This window comes from Podarcis vaucheri (genome assembly GCF_965113315.1).
Source record: "Podarcis vaucheri genome assembly, chromosome: 7".
NCBI classification, from domain to species: Eukaryota; Metazoa; Chordata; class Lepidosauria; order Squamata; family Lacertidae; genus Podarcis; species Podarcis vaucheri.
Genome location: NC_138765.1, coordinates 19,263,881 through 19,288,824, shown reverse-complemented (window position 1 = coordinate 19,288,824; position 24,944 = coordinate 19,263,881). Strand labels below are relative to the sequence as shown.

Sequence of the window (24,944 nt, the reverse complement as noted above, 5' to 3'; positions counted from 1 at the left end):
GGATATGAAGGAAGTCAAGATTCCACGGCAGTTGAGACCAGCTAGAAGTATCTGCAGGAGCCTTAACTGCTGCACAGAGACTCTAGGAACCACTGTCACCACAAGTTCTCGGTGGTCCTCAGTGGCTGTTTCTTCCCCCTAGCGAAGATGCCCCCAGCCAATGCCTGCCAGTGGCTCCGCGTGAGCTTGCCCTATCGAGCCACCACAGCCGCCTCTACTTGCATCAGTTTCCTCCTCCTCTCCATCTCCCTGCTTAGCCCCTCCTGGATGGAAATCATTGTCCCGGACACGAACGGGCCTCCTAACCCCATGGCCAACAAACTCTGCAACAACGTGGCCTGCACCCAACTGAGCAGGAGCAGCGGTAAGGAGGTGCGCTGGTGCCCGCTCATCTCAGTCCTACACCTTCCGGCTCTCCGCCCCAAACACAAGCAACCATCTCCTCTTGCCCCACGGCTGCATAACTCCAGTCCTGGGGGATCTGCCCTTCAGGAGATGTTTAAGTCAGTTTTTGGATCTCCAGCGAGATCCCATGCCAACATGTACTGATGTGTAAGCCCAAATGAAGCAAGGTGTTTTGAAATGTTTATTTCATTATTTCCTGAGGAGATAAACAATTTGCTTCGAATCCCCGAGACGGGGTGAGCTCCTGTTGCTCGGTCCCTGCTCCTGCCAACCTAGCAGTTCAAAAGCATGTCAAAGTACAAGTAGATAAATAGGTACCGCTCCGGTGGGAAGGTAAACGCCATTTCCATGTGCTGCTCTGGTTCGCCAGAAGCAGCTTAGTCATGCTGGCCACATGACCCAGAAGCTGTATGCCGGCTCCCTCAGCCAATAAAGCGAGATGAGCGCCACAACCCCAGACTCAGTCACGACAGGACCTAATGGTCAGGGGTCCTTTTTATTGTTGCATGCAACCCCAATCTCTAAGCAGTGCGAGATTCCAGGGCCCAGAGTTTGTGTTTCCTTTGGAATGAAGGACAGCAGAGACTGTGGTATTTTTATGATTTATGGTTTGTTTGCACATATATGCAACCTGAGCCTACGGTTCACAGAATTAAGAACCCAAGAGAGCTTGCTTCTCCCATAGCTACAGCCTTGGATTCAAACAAACATTGTTTGCGCGCTCTCTCTCTGTTTTGCTTCTAGCTCACATCACTCTACTTCCTTTTCACAGCCCTGGCTTTATCCTCCTAACTACCCAGAGTTGAGGGAGGGTGGAGCTCCAGCCAATTGCCATCGCCCACAGAGCTTCCTTTGTTCCCCTTAATGGCCCATCACCCAAGCAATCGCCTTAACAGGACGCTAACCTGGCTGTCCCAAGAATTAGAAGGCTTGATTAACTTTTAACACTTATTTGATCCAGGGATTAGGAGGGGTGTCTGCAAACAGCCTAACACTGTCCCTACAAACTCATAACTAATATATATATATATATATATATATATATATATATATATATATATATGCAGGTTTTGGTGTCTTCGGGTGTCTTCCCGTGTAAGAGTCGGGGTGTCTGTGCGACGTTTCGACGAGGTCTCACTCGTCATCTTCAGGCTGGTGCTTTCGGCTTCTTGTTACTGGAACAGAGCAGAGTCTGGTGTTTGAGTTCCTATAAATACTGTTGAGGGGTGTGGTGTATAGCCTCCAACGTTCTGGGCAAAGAGGAAGTTCCTAGATTAGTGTGCCTTTTCTTCTTTTGTTCCTTAATTACTTGAGGGATATCTTGGGTGATTTCATGAGTGGTATTCAGAATATCCCTGGGTGGGTCATTAAGTGTAGATTAGTTGCTAAAGCTTTCGTGTCTTGACCTCTTGAGCTTGTGAAGAGTTTTTCTGAGAAGATGGCTGTGCTGCATTTAGTTGTGCTCTGGCTTGGCTTCGTGTATAGGGGCGAGCTATGGTTTTGTGCCTTGTGCCAGCCAGATCTGTGTAGGGATTGCAGGGGGGTGCAGCATCCGGAGGTGCCACTATAGTTTGGCTACTGGATGGAGTCTGTAATATGTCTGTGGAGAGGGTCTGGGTTTGGGTCTGGTGTGGTTGATTGGTGACGGCGTTCTGTGTGCCTCTGGTTCTGGTGTCGGTTTTTGTGGGGAGGGCTAATTTCCAGATGTCTGGCAGGCGGGACGTGTCGTCACGCTTGTTCATGTTGTGCTTGTTTCATGTGTTTCCAACACATGAAAGAAACAGGACATGAAATTAATTTTGCAGATTCCAAATTGCTCTTTAACATGGAACATCACCACAAGAGAATTATCATGGAAGCCATCGAGATAGAGAAACACCCTCACAACATGAACAAGCGTGACGACACGTCCCGCCTGCCAGACATCTGGAAATTAGCCTTCCCCACAAAAACCGACACCAGAACCAGAGGCACACAGAACGCCGTCACCAATCAACCACACCAGACCCAAACCCAGACCCTCTCCACAGACATATTACAGACTCCATCCAGTAGCCAAACTATAGTGGCACCTCCGGATGCTGCACCCCCCTGCAATCCCTACACAGATCTGGCTGGCACAAGGCACAAAACCATAGCTCGCCCCTATACACGAAGCCAAGCCAGAGCACAACTAAATGCAGCACAGCCATCTTCTCAGAAAAACTCTTCACAAGCTCAAGAGGTCAAGACACGAAAGCTTTAGCAACTAATCTACACTTAATGACCCACCCAGGGATATTCTGAATACCACTCATGAAATCACCCAAGATATCCCTCAAGTAATTAAGGAACAAAAGAAGAAAAGGCACACTAATCTAGGAACTTCCTCTTTGCCCAGAACGTTGGAGGCTATACACCACACCCCTCAACAGTATTTATAGGAACTCAAACACCAGATTCTGCTCTGTTCCAGTAACAAGAAGCCGAAAGCACCAGCCTGAAGATGACGAGTGAGACCTCGTCGAAACGTCGCACAGACACCCCGACTCTTACACGGGAAGACACCCGAAGACACCAAAACCTGCATATATATATATATATATATATATATATATATATATATATATATGCAGGTTTTGGTGTCTTCGGGTGTCTTCCCGTGTAAGAGTATTTATAGGAACTCAAAATAGACAACAGCTCCATAGGCTCACCTCTTACACCAGACCCAAAATAGAAGACAACAACCAACTCCCCTTTCTTGACGTCCTAATCTACAAAAAACCTGATGGCTCCCTAGGACACACTATCTACCGGAAAAAAACACACACCAACCGCTACTTACATGCACAATCACACCACCACCCTGCACAAATAAACTCCGTAGCCAAGACTCTCATCTCCAGAACCAAACGCCTGGCTGACAAAGACCACTTGACAACTGAGTTACAGAATCTCTCAAATGTGTTAATCGCCAATGGATACCAGAAAAACAGGGTTACGAAGCTAATCCAAAAAGAAACACCCCCCAAAAACCAAGACACAGAAGAAAACAATGGCATGGCCCTCCTTCCTTATATCAAGGGCACTACAGACAAAATTAGCAAAATCCTCCATAAACACAATATCAAAACAGCCTTCTGCACCAACCAAAAAATAGCCAATATCCTCAGAAACCCAAAAGACAAAATCCAGCTGGAAAACCAAGGGGTCTATGAAATACCCTGCAAAGTCTGCCCAGCCACGTACATTGGACAAACAAACAGACGAATAAATGCACGTATCGCAGAACACAAGAATGCCGTCAAAAAAGAAGAAAAAACTTCCTCTCTTTTCCAACACATGAAAGAAACAAGACACGAAATTAATTTTGCAGATTCCAAATTGCTCTTTAACATGGAACATCACCACAAGAGAATTATCATGGAAGCCATCGAGATAGAGAAACACCCTCACAACATGAACAAGCGTGACGACACGTCCCGCCTGCCAGACATCTGGAAATTAGCCCTCCCCACAAAAACCGACACCAGAACCAGAGGCACACAGAACGCCGTCACCAATCAACCACACCAGACCCAAACCCAGACCCTCTCCACAGACATATTACAAACTCCATCCAGTAGCCAAACTATAGTGGCACCTCCGGATGCTGCACCCCCCTGCAATCCCTACACAGATCTGGCTGGCACAAGGCACAAAATCACAGCTCGCCCCTATACACGAAGCCAAGCCAGAGCACAACTAAATGCAGCACAGCCATCTTCTCAGAAAAACTCTTCACAAGCTCAAGAGGTCAAGACACGAAAGCTTTAGCAACTAATCTACACTTAATGACCCACCCAGTGGTATTCAGAATATCACTCATGAAATCACTCAAGATATCCCTCAAGTAATTAAGGAACAAAAGAAGAAAAGGCACACTAATCTAGGAACTTCCTCTCTGCCCAGAACGTTGGAGGCTATACACCACACCCCTCAACAGTATTTATAGGAACTCAAACACCAGATTCTGCTCTGTTCCAGTAACAAGAAGCCGAAAGCACCAGCCTGAAGATGACGAGTGAGACCTCGTCGAAACGTCGCCCAGACACCCCGACTCTTACACGGGAAGACACCCGAAGACACCAAAACCTGCATTCCTGTACCCGTGAAAATCTACGAAAGCATATATATATATATATATATATATATATATATATATTCAGCTATATCTATATATCTATCTACTTATCTATCATCTCCATATCATGATCTGAAGCAATTTGATATGGAGCAGAGATTTGCTGATTATTTTTAACTGTCGGGTGATTGAATTTTTAAAAACTGTTTAAAAGTGCCTTTACAGAATGCCAAAATCCAGACAGCATAGAGAGATTTGATCTCAGGGACATGATAAGGCACCTCCAAAAGTTCAGCCCCTGAACATGGCAGTGATTTCGCCAGCAAGACCCTCTTAAGGTATCTTGGTCCGAAATTATTTAGGGCTTTGAACTCTATTTTTTTTAAATAAAATTTTTATTGGTTTTACAATTTTTTATACACAATACAAACACATAAAAAGACAGACAAACATGTATAATTTCATATCCTTTTTTTTCATAAACCTCACTTCTCGGACTCCCCCAAACCTCCCCTTTCTGCATCCAAAATTTCAAAATTGTTTCAGCAAATCCTAAATTTAATCTTGTCAAATATATTCCTTCATTGTTCTTTTCCTTAACTTAATCTTTTATCGCTGCAATCTCCTTATCTTTCTAAAGAACCTCAACATTTTAACATTCATCAATTTTATAATATTTCTTAAGATAGATTTTAAAAATCTTCTCCCGCCGTCTCTTTCCCCTGATCATGGATTCTGCCAGTCATTTCAGCCAATGTCATATAGTCCATCACCTTCATCTGCCATTCCTCCAGTGTGGGTAGATCTTGTGTCTTCCAATACTTTGCGATGAGTATTCTTGCTGCTGTTGTGGCATACATAAAGAATGTTCTATCTTTCTTTGACACCAATTGGCAGGCAATGCCCAAGAGAAAGGCCTCTGGTTTCTTAGGGAAGGTACATTTAAGTACCCTTTTCAATTCATTATATATCATTTCCCAGAAAGCCTTAATCTTTGGGCACGTCCACCAAAGATGATAAAAGGTACCTTCAGTTTCTTTACATTTCCAACACTTATTGTCAGGCAAATGGTAAATTTTTGCTAGCTTGACTGGGGTCATGTACCACCTATAGATCATTTTCATAATATTTTCCTTTAAGGCATTACATGCCGTAAATTTTATACCGGTGTTCCACAACCATTGCCAGTCAGCAAACATAATATTATGACCAATGTCCTGTGCCCACTTAATCATAGCTGATTTAACTATTTCATCTTGTGTATTCCATTTCAGCAGCAAGTTATACATTCTTGAAAAATTCTTAGTATTGGGATCTAACAGTTCAGTTTCTAATTTTGATTTCTCCACCTGGAAGCCAATTTTCCTGTCTTGTTTATAAACCTCCATTATTTGATAATAATGGAGCCAATCTCGTACTTTGGGTTTCAATTTCTCATGACTCTGTAACTTCAACTTATCTCCATCTTGTTCCAAAATTTCCCAGTACTTTGGCCATTCGGCTTCCATATTAAGTTTTTTCAACGCTTTAGCCTCCAAGGGTGACAACCATCTAGGGGTTTTGTTTTCCAACAGATCTTTGTATCTTATCCACACATTATATAATGCTTTTCTAACAATATGATTTTTGAAGGCCCTATGCACCTTAATTTTGTCATACCATAAATATGCATGCCAACCAAATGTATTATTAAAACCTTCTAAATCCAAGATATCTGTATTCTCGAGGAGCATCCACTCTTTCAACCAGCAAAACGCTCCTGATTCATAGTACAATTTTAAGTCCGGCAGGGCAAATCCCCCTCTTTCCTTTGCATCCGTTAGTATTTTAAATTTTATTCTGGGCTTTTTGCCCTGCCAGACAAATTTCGAAATGTCCTTCTGCCACCTCTTGAAACAGTCCATCTTGTCAAGAATTTGCAATGTTTGAAACAAAAATAACATTCTAGGCAATACATTCATCTTAATAACTGCAATTCGGCCTAACATTGACAATTTCAAATTTGACCATATTTCTAGATCTTTTTTAATTTCTGACCAACATTTCTCATAGTTGTCTTTATACAAGTTCAAATTCTTAGATGTCAAATGAACCCCTAGGTATTTCACCTTCTTAACCACTGCCAAACCTGTTTCATTCTGGAACTTCTCCCTCTCCATGACTGTTAATTTTTTTTCCAAAACTTTAGTCTTTTGTTTATTCAGCTTAAATCCAGCCACTTGACCAAATTCTTGAATTAGTTCCAACACCCTTTTTGTACTAGTGTCTGGCTCTTGTAGGGTTAGTACTAAGTCATCTGCGAAGGCCCTTAGCTTATAATGTTTAGCTCTGACCTGTACCCCTTTTACCTGCTGGTCATCTCTAATCATATTTAGCAACACCTCCAGGACAGAAATAAAGAGTAATGGGGAGATTGGGCACCCCTGTCGTGTTCCTTTTTCTATTTTAAGTTCTTCAGTTATCACATTATTTACAATCAACTTTGCTTTTTGTTCAGAATATATAGCACCCATACCATTCTCAAATCCTTGGCCTACCCCCATCCCATGAAGATTCTTTTTCATAAAACTCCAAGAGATATTGTCAAAGGCTTTCTCCGCGTCCACAAAAATCAGAACTGCTTTAGTATTTATATTCACCTCTAATAGTTCCAAGATGTCTATTATGTTCCTCACGTTGTCTGATAAATGCCTTTTTGGGAGAAAGCCTGCTTGGTCCCTATGAATCTTCTCCATCAACACTCTTTTAAATCTTTTTGCCAAAATGTCTGCAAAAATTTTGTAATCCACATTGAGTAATGATATTTGGCGATAGTTCTTAAGCTGAGTCTTTTCAGTCTCTGTTTTTGGTATGAGTGTAATATACGCTTCTTTCCACGATTCTGGTGCCCTTTTCCCCTCTAAGATCTCATTACAAACTTCCTTTAACGGTTGTACCAACCACTCCTTCAATGCTTTATAATATCTGGAAGTCAATCCATCTGGTCCTGGAGATTTGCCCAGTTGCATGTTTTGAATGGCACCCTCTATCTCTTGTTCTGTTATTCTCTGATTTAGATCCACTTTACTTTGATGTGAGATTTTTTGTAATCCATATTTTTTAAGAAAATTATCTATGTCCTCCTCCTTCTGCAGTCCTTGTGCGTATAATTTTTTAAAATAACTCAAAAAACAGTTTCTAATCTCATTGGGTTTATATATACTCTTTCCTTCCAATGAGCCTGGGGCAGCGTGTGCAATTTTCTCCTCCTTCGCCCATTTTCATCCTCACATAACTCTGCAAAGTAGATTAGGGTGAGAAATAGCGACCCCAACACCCAGTAAGAGATCCAGTAGGGATTTGAACTGTTCCACATCTTTAAGAATGCATCTTCTGTTTAGGGATTGATGGATAGTGGAATTATGTATGTAGATCAGGAAGGGAGAACCCCAATTCTCTCTGTCCAGGCCTGGCAACGATCTCCACGCAATGTGCCCCAAGTGTTTTTGTTTTATTTTGCCTAGTGAACTCTGAATCATGCCTCTAGTTAAGGGTTTCCCAAACTTGGGTCTCCAGCTGCTTTTGGACTACAATTCCCATCATCCCTGACCACTGGTCCTGCTAACTAGGGATGATGGGAGTTGTAGTCCAAACGCAGCTGGAGACCCAAGTTTGGGAAACCCTATTCTAGCTTCTCTAGATGGAGGACAGAGTGATGCTGCTGGTCAGTGTTGACAAAACTAATTTAGACAAACCAATGGTCCTTCTTGCTTCCTATGTTCCATGCCCCAGTAATAAACATTCTATACAGAACATTCTATACAAAGATCTCAAAATAGCTGTCTTATTACAAAAGAATTTCAGAAATAGACTGGAAAGAGAAGCTGCTGAATTGCAACTTATTACCAAACTGAAAACTATGGAAAGACCTGGTCTGAATAGAGACATTGGATTCTTATCTCATTATACATGATAAAGCTATTTTTAGCCATCTCACCCCTTGCTTTTTCCTGTAAGACCAATTGCAGTCGTTAACAGTCATCAACAGGTTTACCACACCTATCAGCCAATCACCCATTCCCATCACCCTTCTGAGTAATACCCCTCCCCACCCTCTAACTATATATAAAGGTCTGGTGACTTCTGTTTCAGTGTATCTGAAGTAGTGTGCATGCACATGAAAGCTCATACCAATAACAAACTTAGTTTGTCTCTAAAATGCTACTGGAAGGATTTAAAAAACATTTGTTTTGACTACGGCAGACCAACACGGCTACCTACCTGTAACTTGTCTGGACATGTTTGCTAAGGTTAAACTAGTGTAATCCCTGTCTACCCCTCCCCTTTGGTGACACGTCAGTGATGTAAAGATGATATATCAATGATGCTGTGTGAACTGTATTCTGGGATGTGGTGTGAAGTTTTAAAAGTCAATGTCGCTCCATGCTCTGGGTTCACTCGCTGCTGTTGAACCTGTTGCGCAACAATAAGGGATCTAAGTCTACTTACTGCTGTTTTGCTCCAAATTGCTTGGCTGGAATTTCCTTCTTTTACTGACCACATGGACCCGCGGAGGACTGGTACCCCAACAAGCTGGGCTGTCTCAACCCAGAATTTTCCTTAAGAAGTATAACTTTTAAAACTCACTTGTAATAAGATGAAGGAGGTTTTAAAATTAAGTACTGTAGTTTTCGCTCGATTACACACATTTTTTTCCTCCTAGAAAGTAAGGGGAAATGTCTGTGCGTGTTACGGAGCGAATACTTCCCTCCTCCATGGTTTCCAGCGGGAGAAGAGCCACTGAATGGGGAGGAGAGAGGGACAGAGTGCCTGCTTCTTTAAAGGAGCAAAGCGGGAGGGGAGGGGAGCCGCTTACACGAGTTTAGTTCTTTACCGATGAAAATTTAGTCTTTTACAAAAGGCTTTCCAAGACTTTAGCTTGCAGCCTTCTGTCCGGTTGGCTCCTTTAAAGCAAGCAGGCTCTCTGTATCTCTCTCGTCCCGCTTTGCTGGAAATAGCAAGAAAGATTTTCAGCTCGCTAAGGGCGGGGGGGGGGGGAGAGAGAGAGAGAGAAGTAGAACCTGCTTGCTTTAAAGGAGGAACTGACCTTGAATCTCTTAAGTGTTATGGCAAATGGAAAGGAAAAAACAGACGGGATGTCGACAGAAGAGGCCTTAGTGGTTGCATTATTGAAAATAAACGATTCGCTGGAACAACTTCACAAGAAAACAGACGTGATAAATGTGAAAATGGATGCTGCAAATATTGAAATTGACTTAATCATAGAAAGTTTACATAACTTGGGACAAAAGGTGAATACCAATTCAGAAACCACCCAGAAATTGACACAGGAATCTACTCTGATACGGCAAACTGCAGATGAAGTCAGGGGAAAAACCCTTGCTGCTGAATCTAAAGCAATACAACTGGAGAGGAGAGCCCCATCCATACAAAGACAACCTGATGAACATAAGCTGACATTCGTTATGATTGAACTTAAAGAAGAACAGATGAATTTGAGGACCAGAGGCCTATCTGAACTGGAAAAGGAAAGCTTGACAGAGTTTCAGGAAGTGACAGGACTAACATCGGTTGAGAAAGAGAGGTATTTGGGGGTTAGTATGACCGACAAAAATGTGAATCTGTTTAAGGATAACTGTGAAGGATGTTAGATTGAAGAGAAGGGGGATTTGGAAATATGGACAAATCAGAAGTTGTTACTGTTGGGCCGAGTTACTGTGGTGGGGATGAGGGCTGCTGTGTTGCTGGGGATGTTGCTTTTGTTTCAAACATTGCAAGCTTTGGATGGGATGGATTGTTTCAGGAGGTGGCAGAGGGATGTTTCTAGAGTTGTTTGGCAGGGCAGGAAGCCTTGAGTAAAACTTAAGATATTGACGGATGCCAAAGAAGGAGGTGGACCTGCCCTGCCAGACCTCTAAATTTCGTTGTGAACCATCTGCTTTTTGCTGGTTGAGAGAATGGCTGCTTCTTGCCCCATAAAGAGCAACAACAGATTGATACAGGATGTCTCTGCAGCTGTACAGTTGGAACATTAATGGCGCAAATTCCCCGGAAAAACGCAAAAGGATCTTCCATATTTTAAAGAAAGAAAATTTGGACATAATTTGTTTGCAAGAAACCCACGTGACCAGGCTACATAGGAAGGTGTTAATAAATAAAAGACTAGGCCAAGAATTTATTTCATCAGATAGAGTTAAAAAGAGAGGCGTGGTGATCTACGCTAAGGAGAATTTATCACCAAAATTTTTGTTCAAAGACGAACAAGGAAGAATCCTGGCTATTGAAATACAGACCCAAGGAGAGAAAGTTTTGATATTAGGAATCTATGCACCAAATGAGGGGAAATCAGAATTTTATAAGAAGCTACATGAGACATTACTGGACTATCTGGACTATTCTAACATCATTATGATGGGAGACATGAATGGGGTTGTCTCTACCTTTATGGATAAGTCACAGAACCAGAATTTGACCAAAGATGGAAGACTACCAAAAACTTTCTTTGAACTAACTGACAATATGGATTTAATTGATTTATGGAGGACGAGAAACCCCCTAGGTAAAGAAGGAACTTTCTTTTCTGAGGCCCACCTGTCATGGACAAGAATCGACCAAATTTGGACAACTAGAGGGCTGGCACCTAAGACTACAAAAATAGAAATCTGCCCAAAGACTTGCTCCGACCATAACGCTCTGAAAATGGAAATGAGATTTACTACTGCCGATTCCTTCAGATGGAAAATGAATGACAACCTGTTAAGAGATCAAGAGATTGTAAAGAAGGCCCAAAAAGCTTTAAAGGACTATTTTGAAATTAACTTGAATACCTCGGTGGAAAAAAGAATAATCTGGGACGCAAGCAAAGCTGTTATGAGAGGGTTTCTGATACAACAGAATACGATTAAGAAAAAATCCTGGAATGGGAAAAAGGATAAGATATTGGAGAAGATAAGAGAAGGAGAGAAAAAATTAAGATTGAATACAAAATCAAAAGAGATTTTAAGAGAAATCAAATTCCACCAATCACAATATTCGAAATTGATTAACCAAGAAGTGGAATGGAAAATTAAACAAATGAAACAAAGATCTTTTGAATCTGCGAACAAATGTGGGAAACTGCTAGCTTGGCAGTTGAAAAAGAGACAAAAATTAAACTATGTTACCAATCTAGAAGTTGAAGGGAAAAATATTCAGAAACCGGGAGAAATTAGAAAGTGCTTCCAGAAATATTTCAAAAGACTGTATACACAAGGGACCGAGGAAGCAACTGAGATAGAACAATTCCTGAAAGACAATGGCCTACCAGAACTATCTCAAGAGAAGAGATCAATCTTGAACTGTAAAATAACACAACAGGAAATCGAGGATGCCATTCAGAACATGCAATTAGGCAAATCTCCAGGCCCTGATGGACTTACCTCCAAGTACTACAGGATGTTAAAAGACTACTTGATACAACCATTAATGGAGGTTTGCAACCAGATTATGGGGGGAGGGAGGGCACCAGATACGTGGAAAGAAGCATTCATCACACTGATACCTAAAGTGGAAACTGAAAAGACTCAACTTAAGAACTACCGTCCCATCTCACTCCTAAACGTGGATTACAAAATATTTGCAGACATTTTGGCAAATAGATTTAAAAAAGTATTAAATGAAGTAATCCATAAGGACCAAGCTGGCTTTCTCCCAGGTAGACATTTGTTCGATAACACTAGGAATATTATCGATATTTTGGAACTCTTACAAACAAATATTAACACTAAAGCAGTGTTAATTTTTATTGATGCGGAGAAGGCCTTTGACAACATTTCTTGGAAATTTATGAAGAAAAATTTGGAAGGGATGGGAGTGGGAAGGGGGTTTGAGAATGGAATAGAAGCAATCTATTCAGAACAAAAAGCTAAGTTGATAGTGAATAATGTGGTGACAGAAGAACTTCATATTGAAAAAGGAACACGTCAGGGGTGCCCCCTTTCCCCTTTATTGTTTATTTCAGTCCTGGAGGTTTTGCTGAACATGATAAGGAAAGATCGGCAGGTACAAGGAATACGGGTCGGAGCGAAACAATATAAACTGAAAGCATTTGCAGATGACTTGGTTCTAACATTACAGGAGCCAGAATCTAGTACAAAAAGAGTTTTGGAATTGATTCAGAAATTTGGTCGGGTGGCGGGTTTTAAGTTGAACAAACAAAAAACTAAGGTGTTAGGGAAAAATTTGACAGTTACTGAAACAGAGGGGTTTCAGAAGGAAACAGAACTAAACATTGTCAAAAAAGTGAAGTACCTGGGGGTCAATCTGTCTTCTAAGAACTTGAACTTATTTAAAGATAACTATGAGAAATGTTGGTCAGAAGTTTAAAAAGACCTAGAAATCTGGTCAAGATTGAAACTATCCTTGTTAGGCCGAATTGCAGCTATAAAAATGAACGTTTTGCCAAAAATGTTGTTTTTGTTTCAGGCCTTGCAGATTGTGGACAGAGTGGAATGTTTTGGAAAGTGGCAGAAGGATATCTCTAAGTTTGTCTGGCAGGGCAAAAAGCCCCGAATAAAGTTTAAAATACTAACTGATGCAAAGGAGAGAGGGGGGTTTGCCCTGCCAGACTTAAGGTTATATTATGAAGCTGCGGCCTTCTGCTGGATGAAAGATTGGATTCTATTAGAAAACACTGATGTCCTAGATCTGGAAGGCTTTAATAATTCGCTAGGTTGGCATGCGTATCTGTGGTATGACAAGGGAAAAACACACGGAATGTTTAAAAACCATATTGTCAGAAAAGCAATATATATGGTCTGGAAAAAATACAAAGACTTATTGGAAAGCAAAACTCCGAGGTGGATATCACCAATAGAGGCCAAGGCTCGGAAAAAACCCAATATGGAGGCATACTGGCCGAAATATTGGGAAATAATAGAAAACATTGGAGGTAATTGGAGGTTGCAGAGCTTTGAAAAATTAAAGGATAAGGTGCAAAATTGGTTACACTATGCCCAAATTAATGAGGTCTTTAAGCTAGACAAAAAAACAGGATTCCAGGTGGAAAAATCGAAACTTGAGACAGAGTTGTTAGAACCAAAGACCAAGTTATTATCGAGAATGTATAACTTGCTGCTTAAATGGAACACTCAGGATGAGACAGTTAAATCAGCGATGATAAAATGGGCTCAGGACATTGGTTATAATATCATGTCTGAGGACTGGGAGAGGTTATGGACCACCGGTATGAAGTTTACTGCATGTAATGCTTTGAAAGAAAATATTATGAAAATGGTATACAGGTGGTACATGACCCCGGTCAAGCTGGCTAAGATATACCATTTGTCCGATAATAAATGTTGGAAATGTAAGGAAGCTGAGGGGACATTCTTTCACCTTTGGTGGACTTGTCCAAGATTGAAGGCCTTCTGGGAAATGATTTATAACGAGTTAAAAAAGGTGTTTAAGTACACCTTCCCCAAGAAACCGGAGGCCTTCCTTCTGGGCATCGTCGGCCAGAAGGTGTTAAAAAAGGATAGAATCTTTTTTATGTATGCTACAACAGCAGCAAGAATCCTTATCGCTAAGCATTGGAAGACCCAAGATTTGCCCACACTGGAGGACTGGCAGACGCAATTGATGAACTACATGGAACTAGCCGAGATGACTGCAAGGATCCGAGATTTGGGAGAAGAGGCAATGGAGGAGGACTGGAAAAAATTCAAAGACTATCTGCAAAAGTATTATAAGTTATATGAATCTTAAGATGCCGTATGGCTTGGAATGTTAGCCCCAGCAACGAAAGTTTAATTATTTATGAAATTGGATAACATTTATGAAAGAATCAAAGTTTAAATGGGTAAAAATGACAACATGTTATATTTTTAGAGTAAATGGAAAATAAGAGATTTAAACTTAAACTGCAATTGAAAATACAAAGAAACACACGAAATAAGGTTATAATTTGCTGATAACTTTATTGTCAAGAATGCACTATGTGGGAGATGTGGGGAAGTCCGATGGAAATCTGACATAAGTTGTTGAAATGGTTGTGATTTTCTGTTTTTTTCTTTCTTTCTATTTTTTATGTTATTTCTTTTTTCTGTTTTATCTGTAATTTGGAAAAAAATGCAATAAAAATTATTATAAAAAAAAAGAGAGAGAGAATGGCTGCTTCTTGAAAGCACTGAAGTGTTGGATAATGGCAGACAAAGTTGATGGACTATATGGAATTGGCGGAAATGACTGGCAAGATCCGAGACCAAAGAGAAGAGTCGGTGAAAGAAGATTGGAATAAGTTTAAAGACTATTTATAGAAATATTGTAAAATTAAGGAATGTTAGAAAAATGTTGGAATGAAGTTATATGGCTTTAGTAGAAATGTTATAAGGAATTAAGTATAAATAGATTAATAGAAAATTAAAGGAAAAATAAGGCAAGAATGTGTTATAGGATAGAAAACAGAGTAAGATGGAAAGGAATTGCTGAAACAATTAATAGAAGTGGAATACAAAAAGGGAGGTGTGAGGAGGTCGCTGGAAATAAGTGAATGAAATATAAGATATTGAAAATATTTGAGGTGTTTTTAAATTGTTTTTTTTGGTTTTTGCTTTGTTTTGTTAGTCCATGCAGCATTTTTGTATTGTATTTGTATTGTTTTTTCTTTTTTCTTTTTTTGTTTGTAGTGTTGTGTTGAAAATGTTGAAAAAGTAATAAATATCATTTTTTAAAAAAAAACAAAACAAAGCATGAACAATCCGTAGTAATCTTTCTCTCCCTGGCAGGTCTCATGAGAGTTTCGAGAATCCTCCTGGCACTTGCTACGGTCACTGGCTTCGTGGCAGCCATCTCCCTCCTCATCTCCTGCCAATGCCTGAGGCGTTGTGGGGGACCTTCCAACATGCTGGTGTCCTCAGCAGCAAGCTTCACCACAGGTAAGAAAGAGGACTCCCCCTAGTTTCGGAAGGGCTCAGTGGGACAACAAATCTCACATGCAAAAGGTCTCAGGTTTAAGGCTCCATAAGTCAAAAGCAGCACTTTGAATTGGGCCCAGAAACTAACCAGTTCAGTCGGCCCAGATTTGATGTAATATGCTCACCCCACTGAGCAGCTTGGCCATCAAATTCTGCACCAGCATTCAATCCCCAGCATCTGCTGGTTGGCTGGGGAAATCCTCTGGAGCCTTACAGGGCAGCTGCCAGTCAGTGTAGACAATACTAAGCTTGTGTTGCCTGTGGCTTCATGGTAGAGGAATTTGTTTTGCATGCAGAAGGTCCCTGGTTCAATCTCTAGGGGGGCCTGGGAGGGAACCCAAGAGAGCCTCTGCCAGTCAGTGCAGAGACCATTGGTAGGCAAACTAAGGCCCGGGGGCCAGATCCAGCCCAATCGCCTTCTCAATCCAGCCCGCGGACAGTCTGGGAATCAGCATGTTTTTACATGAGTAGAATGTGTCCTTTAATTTAAAATGCATCTCTGGGTTATTTGTGGGGCATAGGAATTCGTTCATTTCCCCCCCTTCAAAATACAGTGGACGCTCGGGTTGCAAACGTGATCCGTGCAGGATGCACGTTCACAACCCACAGTGTTCGCAACCACAGTGTTCGCAACCCACTTCTGTGCTTCTGCGCATGTGCAGGTTGCAATTCGGCGCTTCTGTGCATGTGCAAAGCGCAATTTACTGCTTCTGCGCATGCACGACTGCCAAAACCCAGAAGTAACCTGTTCTGGTACTTCCGGGTTTCGTCAGTCCGCAACCCAAAAAAACGCAACCTGAAGTGGATGCAACATGAGGTATAGTCTGGCCCCCCACAAGGTCTGAGGGACAGTGGACTGGCCCCCTGCTGAAAGTTTGCTGACCCCTGGTGTAGACAGTACTAAACCAGATTGTCCAATGGTTTGGCTCAGTATATGACAGCTTCCTGCCTTCCTGTGCATTCACAAGGCTTATTTTGCAGGCTTAAAGCCTCCATTCAACAGGTTCATGAAAAAACCTGGATCAAATGGATCCCCCATCCCTACTCAGGTGTCATCTCTAACTCACTTTTACTCCTTGTTAGGCATCTTCGGCTTTGTCACAATGGCCTCATACACAGTTGACATGACCCAGAAAGATTTGAGTTCTGTCGGCCACCTTCACTTCACATGGAGTTTCTGCCTCGCCTGGCTGGTGTTCACCCTCTATGTCATGAATGGTGAGCTTTGTTAAGCCACAGTTTCTTAGGGCATCCCTACTGGGAAACTGTGGTTCAAGTACTGCTAACAGGCCAGGATGTTATATTAAGCAATCACTTATTAGGACAGCAAAGTGGAAGGTGGATCGGAGCCATAGGGCACAGTCCACCAGGACGTTCTCTCATGTAAGTCCTATGGCAGGGATGGTCAGTCTCCTTAGGCCTGTGACCTTCTTGGGAGTTTTGAATGAGTGCCAAGGCACTACCCCCTCTGGTCAATTCTCTCCCTTCTCCTACAGGTCAGCCGCCCCCCTGGGGGACAGAAAGAGAGCTAAAGTTTAGGTTTCCCAGGGTATGAGGGTCAAAGTCAGATCCAGTGGAATTAATCAGAGCCTTTGTAGCACCCTGCTTGTGGTTAACGCTTAGCTGGAATGAAATATTCAACGCAGCAATAGAGAAATTAAAATAATAATTTATTTGTCAGACAAATAAATGAGAGACACAGTGGTATATGGTTACCAAAGCTCTGCCTTTCCAGCCCTGATGGCCAGCACTTATATTCCCTCAGCCCAGCCCTCTTGCTCCTCCTTTGGCTGTCTCTGTCCAATCAGCCTGGTTGAAATTCCTATTGGCTGTTTGCTAGAACCAATCATAAAAGATACACCCATTTCCTATTACCTTTTATGGGAGACAAAGAGCTATATTTCCTTCTATCCATAAATGGCAAACAAGTAGCCATATATCTTACATTTGCCTCGACCAGGCACCTTAATTACCAGATAACCTTTGGCCCCTGCTGCCCTATTCACTGCGAAACAGATGGCTAAAGCAGATGGTGCATGGTTCTAATTTTATCTTAAAGAGATCTTGGGTTCACCTTCTCACACACCATCAATGAAATAAGAATCTAACATAAGAATCTAACATTTCTTACTTTCTAAATCCTTTGTATAATTACATTTAAGCCAATATATTTCATACATAACATATATAGATTTTTAGAAGAAAAGGAACTTAGAGAACTTAGAGAATTTAGCTTTTACTAAGTTCTTTGAAGCTTCAAAGCAGCTTCAGAGAGAAGTCTCTTTCCTTAGCCAGCTGCTGTTCTCATTAGCTCTTGCCCTTTTTAACCTTATGAAAATATGACTCGAGTCTTCTGTTAAACAATAAATTTCACTATTTACCAATTCTTAATTGTGTCTTTGCAGCTTGATTGTATTCTGTAATTTGTATGGTCAGTGTGACCTTTTGCTCCTAGCCTGTAATTTCCTGTTACAACCCTGAGGCACTTGCTTAAACAGGGGCCCTTAAACAGGAAGATAAACAGCTGCCAGAGCACCCAGCTGGTTTATGCCTGACATGAGAGAATGAGAGATACAAACATTTACAAATATATTTTTAAGCTCATTTTAAAAATGCAGGTCTTCATCAGATGCCTCACCTTGCCTTGAACAGGACATAGAGCTGAAAGAACGAAGTTGGGAAGAGCACCACTCTACCAACTTCCTTCTACTCTATGAACTTTTTGAGAAATAAAAAGCTAACCATCCTCACCATCTCATAACCAAGGAGGCTTCGTGGACAGCAGGGGAAGATCACAGGGGCATCGCTGTGCCCATGGGCACCACATTGGTGACCCCTGCCCTGTTGAAATGAACAGGAACCACACAGGCCATTTTGCAGAGCTCATGTTCTTTCCAGTTTGGCTTATGCAGGAGAGCTTCCTTGCAGCTCTCAGTGTGTTATGCAGGAGAGCTTCCTTTAACAGCTCTCAGTGTGTTCCCCATTTCCAAACCTGGGGACCAAAATGCTTTCAGTGAGGCTTGCATTATTACTGTTATGTACTGCGAGGAGTTGGATGAGTAATTGGGAAGTGCCTGTTATGCTGAGCTCCTAGGAGGAAGGGTGGGACAAAACTGCAACCAATCAATTCAGTTCAACTTTAAAAAAAACAGAAAAGGAACATGGTCCTTCTTTTCTCCCCACAGGTTTCTTTAGCTTGATGACACACTGGCTGACCATACAATCCGGCAGCGAACAACATTTCAACACAATCCTCTTGGAAGGGAGCATGCAGCAACCTGCGGCTGGGGACCACACAGCTATGGGGCTGTCAGTTCTCCAAGGTCAGGGCCTGGCTGCTCCACCTGCAAGAAGCCCCCTCCCAAGCCCATCCCTCTGTCTTAATTCCACCATAATCTAAACTCTTCAACCTGATAGTTTCTCATTTCCCTCCCATGCTATTTTTTATTTTATTTTATTTTGAATCCGCATTGCCTATTAAAAAAAATTATCCATCCTACTGCTTCTCGTTTTTGTTTTGTTTTTTTAAATATTCCAATGTCTGATTTTTTTTAAAAAAAGCCAACACCTAAATCTTGTAATAAAGTTGTTTTGCATTTTCAATGCCTGGTCTGTAACAGTTTCTTCTCTCTTCCCCACCTTCCCCCTCCTTTTAGGTAAGTAAAACCAAAGAGAGCTGTCCATTTCACCAGGAACTTTTAGTGTCCCCTAACAACTCTCAGCACCCTTAACAAACTACAGTTCCCAGGATTCTTTGGGGGAATGCCATGGCTGCTTAAAAGTGACATGGGGCTGCTTCAAATGTGTAGTGCAGATGGAGCCTTGGAGTGCTTTAAAAATTATAATTCATCGCTCTAAACGGGTTTTCCCCTGACTGTGCTCCCGAGTACGATGCGGTGTTTCTCTGACGTTCTGAAAAAATGGGTGGCATCAGCACAGCATATGGAAAATTGTGATACAGTGGTACCTCGGGTTAAGTACTTAATTCGTTCCGGAGGTCTGTTCTTAATCTGAAGCTATTCTTAACCTGAAGCACCACTTTAGCTAATGGGGCCTCCTGCTGCTGCCGCACCACCGGAGCACGATTTCTCATCCTAAAGCAAAGTTCTTAACCTGAAGCACTATTTCTGGGTTAGCAGAGTCTGTAACCTGAAGCTTATGTAACCTGAAGTGTATGTAACCCGAGGTACCACTGTAGATTAAATATTTTCCAGCATGGTGGATGTGTAATAATAGTGAAACTGTCAGCTACTAACTTTCTAAGAGGCAGAGCAGCCCTATTAGGAGGGAGGAGGAAAGTGACAACTCTTGTAACTGGGTGTGCCATGCATAGAAATGTGTGTGTCTTTGTGTGACAAATAAATAACCCTATTAAAAACAGAAGTGAAAACACTTCAAACCATTTAAAAGCACACAAAAATGAAGTAGAACACCCATCATCAGAAGACCTCACCACAAAGGCCAGTTAGTGGCCTAAAACCTGTGGGAACAAAAAAAAGTATTTGCCTGCTGGTGAAAGGAAAGCAGAGCAGCAGACAGCCTAGCCTCCTGTGGAAGGGAGTTCCATAGGCCCTCTCTTTTGTCCTCACTGAGCAGGCCTGTGCAGGGGGTGGAGCCGAGATACAGGCCTCCCCCAGAAGATCACAAAGCCCAGGCAAGCTCACATAGGGAGATAGCCTGGACCTAAGCTGTGTGGAGGGAAACGGGTGGCTCTGTGGTTTAACCCACAGAGGACTTGCCAATCAGAAGGTCAGCGGTTTAAATCCCCATGACGGGGTGAGCTCCCATTGCTCTGTCACAGCTCCTGCCAACCTAGCAGTTCGAAATCACACCAGTGCAAGTAGATAAATAGGTACCGCTCTGGCGGGAAGATAAACGACATTTCCGTGCGCTGCTCTGGTTCGCCAGAAGCGGCTTAGTCATGCTGGCCACATGACTCAGAAACTGTACGCCGGCTCCCTCGGCCAATAAAGCGAGATGAGCGCTGCAACCCCATAGTCAGCTGTGTGGAGACTAATTGCCTTTCTTTTCTTTCTTTTCTTTCTTTTAAAAAAAATTATTTTCAATGCAACATTACAACAAAAATTACAAACATTGAATGCAAAATAAAACAGTACAAACAAGGGGGGGGAATGCAAGAGAAAAAAGAACACAAAAAAACCCCAAAACAAAAAACCACACATCTACAAATAAAACCATATCATCATTCTAATCTACTCATTACATACATATACACATATTGACTTCCTTCCTTTGTTCTAAGACCTCAAAATTTTTACTCTTTCTAAGTTGTTGTGTCTAATGTAGATTACCTCTATCTTTATACATTTCACACCATTTTTCTCTTTCTTTAACCCTGCAAAGCATCATTCATTACAGACAGATATGCTTACTCCATATTGCCTTTCATTTCATATATTTGCCTCTAATCCAGGTGAACTCTGACCCCCGACTCCCAGAGATCCCATGGGAGAGATTCCAGACACTAGCAAGCATGGACGGCCTTGTGTTCACTGAACAATCCCCCTTTGGATTTGGGATGTTGGTTTGGGATGCTGTTGGGGGAGGGATGTGAGAGCTGTGACAGTTTCCACGATGCAAACATCGGACTGTTATGTTGAATTAAAAGAAGAAGAAAATTGCCAGCCTGGTCAGCTCCTCTTTGTGGAATCAGGGGAGAGGTGGGGTGCGCTGTGCTGCCCGGGGCCTCAGGAAGCGATCAATCTTAGGCCCACCCTGAGAACATTGCAGCATCTCCCCACATAAACCACAGACACTTTAGTCTCCCCCCCCACAAGCACCACTTCCTCAGCATGGGGGGCACAGAGGACGATAGGTGCTAAAAAGAAAGAAAGAAAGAGCTGCAGTAGAATTTGGGGATGACGTGGCGAAAGGAGGAGGGGGTCAAATACACAGGGAGGAGAGAAACGGGGAAAGCAGAGCTGAGGCAGACTATAGAAGAAGACCAATAAGGCTCCATGCTTTGCAACCACAGCTCTGTCCTGATCCCACGCTGACAAGGACCAGCCTTTCCTCCTACAAAACCTCAAGCCAGCAGCTCCTGACACACGCTTTCCTGCTCTGGAGTCCTCAGCATCGCTATCTGACCAACACTTTTTCTTTCCGCAAAGAGAAACAGGTAAGGATGGCAACAGTTCTGCTCCTCTCTAACCCTTTTTAGAAAAAAATAAGGCAGGCTCTTCCCCAACCTGGTGCCCCTTCAAATGCTTTGAAGAGACAGTTTCCACCAGTGCCCCCAGCCAGTATGGTCTGGAGTAAGGTTTAGGGAAATTCCAAGAGCATCTTCCAGCAAAATATAAAAACAAAGTAAGACGTCAAACATTAAAAACTTCCCGATACAGGGCTGCGTTTAGATATCTTCTAAAAGCTTTGTAGTTCTTTATCTCCTTGACATCTGGTGGGAGGATGTTCCACAGGGAGGGCACCACTGCCGAGAAGGTCCTCTCCCTGGTTCTCTGTAACTTCAATTCTCGCAGTGAGAGAACCACTGGAAGGCCCTCGGAGCTGGACCTCAGTGTCCGGGCAGAACAATGGGGGTGGAGATGCTCCTTCAGGTATACTGGGCTGAGGCCATTTAGGACTTTAAAGATCAGCACCAACGCTTTGAATTGTGCTCAGAAATATACTGGGAGCCAATGTAGGTCTTTCAGGACTGGTGTTATATGGTCTCGGCGGCCACTCCCAGTCACCAGTCTAGCTGCCATATTCTGTATTAGTTGTAGTTTCTGAGTTACCTTCAAAGGTAGCCTCTCATAGAGTGCATAGCAGTAGTCCAAGCGGGAGATAGCCAGACCATGCTCTACTCTGGCAAGACAGTCCACGGGTAGGTGGGGTCTCAGCTGCATACCAGATGAAGCTGGGAGACAGCTGCCCAGGATACAGAATTGACCTGCACAAGCGATCCTCTTGGGTGTCATCCTTATATGCTTTCTGCATCGTGATTATCGACAAATATTTCTGCCCAGTTCACAAAGCCCCATCCCTCCTTCAGCCTGCTTGGGATGCAAAAGTCCCTATTGCTGCAGGAGAGGTGAAGAGGAAATCCCTAACATTGTGCTGAGATAAAGATTCCGATAGGAACGGCTTCCTTTGCTCCTGCAGTGGCGAGATTTTGGGATTTGCAAAATTCGTTCTTCTTACACTGTGGATAAAAATGCCATAGTATTGCCCACTGCTGTGTTTTGCAATGGTGTGTGTGCTGATTTGAACTTTTATCTATGGGTTATTTCTGTAGATCATGGCATGAGTAAAAGTTGGCATAAGGCTGAATTCACACCATACATTCAAGGCACATTTAAGGCACATAGAGCTGCTGTTTCAGTTATTGGTTTGTATATTGTCTGCTGCTGCCCAGGAAACCCTTCAGAGAGAAAGGGCAGGCTGTATACAGTTAATAAATAAATATAAATGGGCTGAATTAAAGGGGAAGAATTGTAGCTCAGTCATAGGAGCCAACTCCTAGGGGCCATGGGGGGCTTTAGCCCCCACAATAAAATATTTGAAGAGGCCGGATCCCCACAAAGCTGATGGGCATTCCCATTCAAATGGTGTGTGTGCACTGCATCATGGGACTGATTATGCAGGGCGGGGCTTACCTGGGCCCCCACAGTATTTTATTCAAGTTGGCACCCCTGAGCTCAGTGGAAGAGAAGCAAGTCCCAGGTTTGATCCCCAGCATCTCCAGACAGGGGTGGGTACATGACCTGTCTAAAAACCTGGACAGCTCATTTCCAACAGTGTACTGTAGACAATACTGAGCCAGATTCATCTCAGGGTTGGCCTAGGAAAGACAGACTGGAATTCTGGAGAGCCACTGTAGACCAGAGGTCTTCAGATGTAACCCATGGACCACTGGTGGTCCACTGAAAGGTTGCAGAATATCTGAGGTTATCTGTTCTTCGACCTGAATTTGATTGAGGCTGCATACAGAACATACACTTAAAGCCACAGTTAATGCACATGACTTCCTGCAAAGAATCCTGGGAACTCTCTTGTTAAGGTTGGTGGGAAATGTAGTTCAGGAGGGGAAAACTACTGGATTGATATGTGTACCATCCCATTGAAAAATAACTTCTGAATGCTAGCTTCTAAATGCTAGGTAAAGGTAAAGGGACCCCTGACCATTAGGTCCAGTTGTGACCGACTCTGGGGTTGCAGCGCTCATCTCGCATTATTGGCCGAGGGAGCCGGCGTACAGCTTCCGGGTCATGTGGCCAGCATAACTAAGCCGCTTCTGGTGAACCAGACCAGTGCACGGAAACGCCGTTTATCTTCCCGCCAGAGCGGTACCTATTTATCTACTTGCACTGGCGTGCTTTTGAACTGCTAGGTGGGCAGGAGCTGGGACCGAACAACGGGAGTTCACCCCGTTGTGGAGATTCGAACCGCTGACCTTCTGATCTGCAAGCCCTAGGCTCTGTGGTTTAACCCACAGCGCCACCCGCATTCTGAATGCTAGCACACAGTTATTTCTTTGAAAACTGAAGTGGTAACACTTCAATAGGAAACGTTCAAGGCCAGCCCTTTGCCTGCAATGCTGGGTTTCTGTTTGCAGGGACTTTTGACTGCAACAGATATATTAAATATGCCCCCCACACACACTTCTGAGGTCTGAAACGGAGCAGTCTATTCTACCACCTCATCCCGCTGCATGCAGAGACCAGGACTCAGAAGCAAAGTTCCTTTGATGTTATCAACACTCAAAGTGTGAAGGCTCCAGGAAGTGGCTTAAGGTTAAATATGAACCTGACTCTGTGAGCTGTCATCATAACCACTGAATTCAACCCCCCTCATCATGTCCCTCCAGAAAGAAACAGTTTTATTTACTGAGCACATTTCAATCTCGCCTCTCCAGCCAGTGGCTTTCATACTTTGTTCTGGGGGACCCCGTGGAGGATCATTCCCAAGGTGGAGGGGTCCTGCAGCAAAACACCATTTGGAGAGCCCCACAGCCAGCCGCATGTAACAGCAGCAGGTTTCTCCAAGGCAGGCTGGGAAATTTTATTGCTGGCCCAAGCTGCAAACTCTGCATATTGCCCAAGAATGATACACACTGACACCATACCTGTAGAAATGTCACCTTCCAGTGTGTACTCACAGAAGAAGAAGAGAAGAAGAGTTTGGATTTGATATCCCGCTTTATCACTACCCGAAGGAGTCTCAAAGCAGCTAACAATCTCCTTTCCCTTCTTCCCCCACAACAAACACTCTGTGAGGTGAGTGGGGCTGAGAGACTTCAGAGAAGTGTGACTAGCCCAAGGTCACCCAGCAGCTGCATGTGGAGGAGCGGAGGCACGAACCCGGTTCCCCAGATTACGAGACTACCGCTCTTAACCACTACACCATACTGGCTCCAAGGGCCTAAGGACTTGGATCTCAGGGAATCTATTGTACTCCCCCTCCCCTGAATCATGTTGCTATCTATTGCTATTGCTATTTATTTAAATCAGAACCACAGAGATTTG

At 42.9% G+C, this 24,944-nt stretch overlaps 1 protein-coding gene across 1 annotated transcript; it reads left to right on the top strand.

Annotated features, from left to right (window-relative positions):
* The first annotated feature begins 26 nt into the window (after window positions 1-26).
* LOC309537281 (uncharacterized protein) lies at window positions 27-18,958 on the top strand. The gene is made up of 4 exons (XM_082232089.1): window positions 27-364; window positions 15,271-15,420; window positions 16,543-16,677; window positions 18,645-18,958. The coding sequence occupies exons 1-4, from the start codon at window positions 148-150 to the stop codon at window positions 18,857-18,859; spliced, it is 717 nt and encodes a 238-aa protein (XP_082088215.1). The 5' UTR covers window positions 27-147; the 3' UTR covers window positions 18,860-18,958.
* The last annotated feature ends 5,986 nt before the right edge of the window (window positions 18,959-24,944 follow it).

Bases quoted from the DNA above. Each gene is read 5' to 3' on its own strand.
- LOC309537281 (XM_082232089.1), top strand. From the start codon at position 148: ATGCCCCCAGCCAATGCCTGCCAGTGGCTCCGCGTGAGCTTGCCCTAT. The intron at 15,421-16,542 runs GTAAGAAAGAGG...ACTCCTTGTTAG, and splicing joins AGCAGCAAGCTTCACCACAG to GCATCTTCGGCTTTGTCACA. The intron at 16,678-18,644 runs GTGAGCTTTGTT...TTCTCCCCACAG, and splicing joins CACCCTCTATGTCATGAATG to GTTTCTTTAGCTTGATGACA.